The sequence below is a fragment of the Tupaia chinensis genome, unplaced genomic scaffold, assembly GCF_000334495.1.
Source record: "Tupaia chinensis unplaced genomic scaffold, TupChi_1.0 Scaffold000575_1, whole genome shotgun sequence".
Taxonomy (NCBI): Eukaryota; Metazoa; Chordata; class Mammalia; order Scandentia; family Tupaiidae; genus Tupaia; species Tupaia belangeri.
Genome location: NW_006160089.1, coordinates 2,632,499 through 2,639,786, shown reverse-complemented (window position 1 = coordinate 2,639,786; position 7,288 = coordinate 2,632,499). Strand labels below are relative to the sequence as shown.

General features: G+C 42.3%; 1 protein-coding gene across 1 annotated transcript in view; it reads left to right on the top strand.

Moving 5' to 3' along the window:
- Window position 1: 1 nt before the first annotated feature.
- The window catches only part of GOLGA1 (golgin A1), a 68,583-nt gene continuing 61,296 nt past the window's right edge, over window positions 2-7,288 (top strand). Inside the window, 3 exon segments of the mRNA XM_014591459.1 lie at window positions 2-65; window positions 860-906; window positions 1,782-2,063. Coding sequence (XP_014446945.1) covers window positions 1,929-2,063 — 135 coding nt within the window. The 5' untranslated portion in view covers window positions 2-65; window positions 860-906; window positions 1,782-1,928.

Sequence of the window (7,288 nt, the reverse complement as noted above, 5' to 3'; positions counted from 1 at the left end):
CCGCGGGCCGGCGCTCGCGAGAGGCCCCGGAGGCGGGGCTCTGCCGGCTGCCCCGAGAGCGGCAGGTGCGCGGGGCTGGGGCCCGGGGGCCGTGGGCAGGTCCCTCATTCTCCCGGCGACTTCGGTCTGTCCCCACCGCGGCCCGCGGGAGTTTTCCCAAGACCCTGAGCGAGGGGCGGTACCGGGGTGCTGAAAGGCAAGGGGGGGGCGACGGTGGGCTGCCCCGGCTAGGGAGCCTGGAACCTGGGCTTCCGGGGTTGCGCCCCACGCGACCTTGGACAAGTCACTGTCCCCCTGCGGCTTCGTTCCCTGCTGTCAGGAGGGAGTGAGGTTGGATCCCTCCCGTTTTTGACAGTCCGAGCGCGGGAGGGGCTGCAGAGAGCTGAGGGCGTGGGATTCAAACTGCCGTCTGCCTGCCTCCCCGGACGTCAGGAGTCTGTCTTTTAGCGACTTGCCGTGCTTTTTTCTCAGGTGTCTTAGTGAGAAAGAAGGCTCCTTGACTGACAGCCTAGGGGCTGGCCAGGTAAACAGTGTGTAAATGTCAGAATCAACTGAGAAATAAATACCGAACCTGGGAAACCTTAATCTCGTCCAAACTGTTTTGCCGAAGGTTCGTATTCATCTCCTGCAGTGAGTGGTTGTCGTCTCTGTGCCTGTACATGAAGCTCTTAGGCAAATCACAAAACCATAGGCGACTAGGGTGAGGGAAGGTAGCCCACTTACAGTTGTGGTGATGTCAGTCTGTCTTCCCCGCTTAGTCTTACCTTCCTCTTCTTCCACTTCTCCTACCGGTGCCAGACATTTTGACCTTGTACCTGATAGGAAATATCCAATGCATTTTATCTTTCTCTTCATGCAGGACAGAATGCTTTGACCTCCAGGCTGTAAATCTAGTAGATAAGCCAGGTGAGTAAGTGGTTTGTAGACAGTGAAGGTAAAAAGGTAAAGGTTTTGAAGAATTTTACAGACTTACTGGATGATCCGAAGTGATAAGTCATTTGTAGATTTTAGAGCAGAGCTTAGATGTCTTTTACAGAACGTGGAAAGTTGAGATAAGAATGAGAATATTAGCCACACACCACTGGTCATCACATTAGGTATCTACAGAAAAGAAATTGTGATTTGATGAGATTTTATCAAGCTTGAAGAAAACCACACAGTATTTCCAAGAAAAGCTATTCAGTACCTATATAGCATAATTATATATAGTATAGTTTTCTAGCTTTTCTGCTTTTCTAGGATATCAGCTTTTTCTCAGGTACAGCTGATTGCAAATCCTCTTAGAACATTGCAACATTATACCTTTTCCCCATATTGAGTTGTATTTGTCTTGCTTTCAACTTTTTAAAAATAGAAATTACTAACTAAACTTACTGGGGGGAAAGATTCAAAAGCATTAATTCATGATTATGTGATATTAATATTTTCTCTGGGAAATTTTACTATACATCATATGTCAGAGCCATGGTGTTTAAAAAAAAAAAAGAAGAAGAAAGGAATTGTTGGAGCTTGTGAGTCAGAGTTCTGTGTTCAGATACCTGCCTTGCCACTTAGTCACTTGATCTTTGGCAGGTTACTTGACCTCCTTGAGACAGGATTTCCTCATTTGTATATACTTAATGAATTCCCTGTGTGCTCTTCAAATGCTTAATACTTATGTCCTGTTAAGTTTACATGTAAGTTATGAAACTTAATTTGAAACCTGAAGCTTAAGGCAGCAACTCCGATATGAAATCACACTACTGTTTAACTTAGAGCTGTCTCTCTTATATGATTTATAGATCTGTGTTGCCAGCAGGCCGTGGCCTCCATTTAAGTGGGAATGCAGCTGACTTGGATGTCTGAAACTTTCTAGGCACCTGTGTCCAAATCCCGGTCACTGGCCTAGGGACTACTGGTCATCCTTGTAGGATAGCCACACAGCAAAAATGTTTGCAAAACTAAAGAAGAAAATTGCAGAAGAAACTGCTGTAGCTCAGAGGCCAGGAGGTGCTACTAGGATTCCACGGTCAGTGAGCAAGGAATCCGTTGCCTCTATGGGAGCTGACTCAGGAGATGACTTTGTAAGTATAGTCTCTAGTTTATAAAATTTGGTACAGCCTCAGTATATTTTAAAATATATTGCTGGGAATCTTTCTAGTAAATATTTTCTCTTGAAATTGCATGAGCATATTATAGATTTTAGAATTTATCATTTTACAAGACCCTGCATATTTGATTTTTCTTATTTTTCTTTATTCAGTTTTATTTATTCATTCATTTATTTTAATTTGACTGGAGAGAGACACACAGAGAGGGAAAGTGAGAAATCAAGCCACCAGGTCTGGGACTCAAACCATGGTCAGCCATGTGGGAGTGTCCAGTGCCTTAACCACCACGCCACCTACTTGCCCCATGATTTTTCTTACTTTGAGCTACTTTTTTGTTAATATGTGGTTAGTGTTAAGGTATTCTATTGCTTTCCTTATATTTCTGTGAGTCCTTTTCCAATGTTCTTGACGTTGTCCTACTGTACTCTTTTTTCCATCTATGTACCTTGTACATCATCTTTTCCATTTCATCTCTGAAGGCCAGGGCCTGTTTTTTATGCAGACATATGTGATTGAAAATGTGTATTTTGGGGGACCAGCAGTTAGCATAATGGCTATGTCGCTGAACTCCCATGTAGTTGACCACAGTTCAAGTCCTGGACCCGGTGGCTTAAACTCATGCCAGGTCTATGTGTGTGCGTGCCCAAGATTCTGAGAGGAGAATGGAGGAGACGGGATTGTGGCGTGGCCATCCCCCTTGGGAGGGTGATTTCTCACTTTCTGTCTCTCTGTCTGTCTCTTTCTGGCGATCACACTCACCCTATAGCAAAAACCTCTCCAAAAAAAAAAAAAAGTGTATTTCTAGAAAACTATCCATCAATTTATAAAAAAATTTGCACTGGGATCAGCAGGTAGCGTGGTGGTTAAGGCGCTGGATTCCCACATGGCCGACCATGGTTTGAGTCCTGAACTAGGTAGCTTGAAAATCATACCTGGCATGTGTACATATGCACCACAATCCTGAGAGGAAAATGGAGGAGCAAGGATTTCAATGTGGCTATCACCCCCATGGAGGGGATTAGTTTCTTACTTTACCCCTCTCTGTCTCTCTCAGGCAAGCACATGTACCTATGGCAAATTTTTTTTTTCAATTGCACCAAATAAATTTTTACTTTAGTTACATTTTCCACAGATTTTTTGAAGTCCCATATATACTTTAAGTGATTGTTGCTAACAAGGTCTATTAGTTGTGTTAAGTCATTGTTGCTTAACAAGGTCTGTTATGTTGTGATGTGGCATTAGCCAGAGTATACTGTTTGAGAAAGTTGATGGGAAGATGGCACCAATGACAACAGCATATCCCTTATTGTAAATACCTTTGTTATTAGTAAGATTTCAGAAAATTAGGATGCTGTCATAATAGGAAAATGTCATGCTTAAGGACTGAAGAGTGTCTTTGGCATATGACAGGCTCCTCTTAATGTTAGATGATTTTTTTTTAATTACATGAGATGGGGGCCAGCAGATGGTGTAATAATTGCATCACTAAACTCCCACGTAGTTGACTGTGGTTTAAGTCCTGGACCCAGTGACCTAAAACTCATGAAGGTCGTATGTCCGTGCCTGCTCAAAATCCCAAGAGGAGAAGGGATTGCAGTGTGGCCATACCCTCCTGGAGGGTGATTTCTTGCTTTCTGTCTCTGTGTCTTTCCAGAGAGTCCACAAGCCCTATAGCAAAAATCTCTCTTTAAGACAAGAAAATAATAATAATAATTGCTACATATAGAAATATGTGTATAATATATATGTGAAGTATAAAGCACAAAGTTAACCTATCACTTACCTGAAGAAATAGGACATTATCTGGGCCAGCCAGTGAGACACTGGTTAAGGCAGCTGGATCCTTGAAGGCCAGCTATTGTACATGATTGAGTCACATGTGCATCCATGCCCAAAATCCTGAGAAGGGGGAGAAAAAGAGGAGAAGGGATTGTGGCATGACCATTCTCCATGGGAGTACTTTCTATTTTCTCTGTATCTAGAGAGTACATGTACCTTCTGTCAAATTAAAAAAGAAAGAAATTGAACATTATCAATACTGTTGATGCCATTTACATGCTACTCTCTAATTTCCTTTTCAGATAACCGCTATACTAAAAAATTTTTTAAAGAATTATTTAATTTTATCATTATCATTTTTTTGTTGTTGTCGCTGAGGTTTTAGTTTTAGGGTGCATTTGTTTGTTGGGGGAAGAGAAAGACAGTCAGACACAGTGAGAGGGAAAGTGAGAAATCACCCCCCACGTGGGATGGCCACACCACAGTCTCATTCTCCTCCCAGGATCTTGTGCACACATGCACACGTGCGCAATGTGAGTTTCAAGCCACTGCTCTTGGACTCAAGCTGTGATTGGTCATGTGGGAGTCCAGCGACATAAACACTACGCCATCTGCTGGTCTTATTGTTATTATTATTATTAAAGTTATTTAATTATTCAATTTTTATTTATTCATTCATTTATTTTACTTTGACCAGAGAGAAATAGAGGGAAAGTGAGAAAGCAAGCCACCAGGTTTAGTACTCAAACCCTGGTCAGCCATGTGGGAGTGTCCAGTGCTTTAACCACCACGCCACCTTCTGGTCCCATTATTATTATTTTTTTAATTTGTGACGGGGCATGCGCACTCAGCAGAGAGAGAAAGATAAAGTGAGAAAGCAAGCTGCCAGATTCAGGACTTGAACAATGGCCAGCCCTGGGGGAGTCCATTGCCTTAACACCACCTGCTGGCCCCACACTATACTAAATTTTGTGTTAATCATTCCCTTGCTCTTGAACATATCTTACCAGATATATAAGTATTCATAAGCAACTTAATGTTTAATACTGATTATTTTTGAACCTTGTAAAAAGGGTGTAAGCCTTAGTCTTTGGACTTTTATTTTATTTATTTATTTAGTCATTCACTGTACATCAGTACAGTATACAAAATGAGATTTTCCATCCAATATATATTGTATAGTGGCTCAATTAAGGATATTACCATGCATGTTATCATCAACAAATAATTATCTATTTCTTGTTTCTTTTTCTTTTGTAGAGGTTTTTTGCTATAGGGCACGTGCGCTCGCCAGGCAGATGAGAGAGGCAGAAAGACAGAAAGCGAGAAATCACCCCCCGGGGGGATGGTCACACCGCAATCCCTTCTCCTCCATTCTCCTCTCGGGATCTTGGGCACGCACACACACACACCCAGCGTGAGTTTTAAGCCACTGGGTCTGGGACGTGAACCGCAGTCAACTACGTGGGAGTCTAGTGACATAGCCATTACGCTAACTGCTGGTCCCTTGTTTCTTATATTTTTTTAACTCAGCATTTTTCTTTTTTAAAAAATTATTTTATATAACATTTATTTATTTTTATTTTTTAATTTGACCAAAGAGGTATACAGGGGTGAGGAGGAGTGAGAAAGCAAGCCACCAGATCCAGTACTCGAACCACAGTTGGCCATGTGGGAGTCTAGCACCCTTAACCACCATGCCACCTGCCAGCCTTAACTCAGCATTTTTCTAAAATTCATCCATGTTAAATAAAGCTATGGTTCCCTAAATTTTATTGCTGCATAAGAGTTCAACATTTTTTTTTTTTGAGAGATTTTTTTCACTGTAGGGCACGTGCGCTCGCCAGACAGACAGAGAGAGACATAGAGACAGAAAGTGAGAAATCACCCCCCGGGGGGATGGTCACACCGCAATCCCTTCTCCTCCATTCTCCTCTCGGGATCTTGGGCACGCACGCACACGCGCCCGGCTTGAGTTTTAAGCCACCGGGTCCAGGACACGAACCGAGGTCGACTACGTGGGAGTCCAGCGACATAGCCATTACGCTAACTGCTTGTTCCCAATTTTATTGCTGCATAAGAGTTCAACATTTTTTTGAAGAGAGATTTTTGCTATAGGGCTTCACCAGAAAGACAAAGAGACAGAAAGCAAGAAATCACCTACCAGGAGGAATGGCCATGCTGCAGTCCCTTCTCCATTCTCCTCTCAGGATTTTGGGCACATATGCACAAGCCACTGGGTCCAGGACTTGAATTGCGGTTGACTACATGGGAGTCCAGCGATGTAACCGTTACGCCATCTGCTGGTCCCCAGAGTAGCATTTGAAAAGGCCACAATTTATCTCTGTCTTCTAATAGACATTTGAGTCGTTTCCATGATCAGATGAATCTTCATCCTTTCTTATATTACCTGAATGCTGGGTCAGATTACACTGCAGAAGCTATTAGGTTTTTGAGGTGAAGTAATAAAATTACAGGTCTAGGGACCAGCAGTTAGCGTAATGGCTATGTCGCTGGACTCCCACGTAGTTGACCGTTGTTCGAGTCCCGGACCCGGTGGCTTAAATTCACGCCGGGCGCATGTGCGTGCGTGCCCAAGATCCCGAGAGGAGAATGGAGGAGAAGGGATTGCGGCGTGGCTATCCCCCCTGGGGGGTGTTTCTCACTTTCTGTCTCTCTGTCTGGTGAGCGCACGCGCCCTATAGCAAAAACCTTCCCCCCCCCAAAAAAAAATTACAGGTCTAGATTATCATTGTTTTTTCTTTTAAAGAACTATTTATTTAACTTTATTTATTCATTCATTTATTTTTAATTTGACCAGAGAGAGAGACAAAGAGAGAGAGAAGGTGAGAAAGCAAGCCACCAGGTCCAGGACTCGAACTGTAGTCGGCCATGTGGGAGTGTCCAGCACCATAAACACCACGCTACCTGCTAGTCCCAATTGACTTTTATATTTAACAGGAAATAATAAGTGCATATTTGATCTCTAGGTTGAAGAATATAGTTTTTTGTTGTTGCTGCTTTTTATTATGCTTCGAGTCTTCTCAAATTATCTATTGGGTTGTCGGAAAAATCATGATGTATTTTTCTATGCAAAAATGCATCATTTTTCTGACAACCCAATATTTAAATTTGCCACGTTTATAGTCTGATCCTCACTCTATCTTTAGACTCTTATATCCAACTGCATATATTTTTCCAGATAGATGCCTTCCTATGGCATGTTCAATTCTAAGTGAACAATTAAATTCAATAACGCCATCTCCAAATATGCATCTTCATCTTCTTCAGTCACCAGCTAGAAACCTTGGGGGCATTTTAGATTCTTCCTTCTTTCACTTTTTTTCTTATAATTATTTATTTAATTTTATTGATTGATTCATTTATTTTAATTTGACCAGAGACACACACACACACAC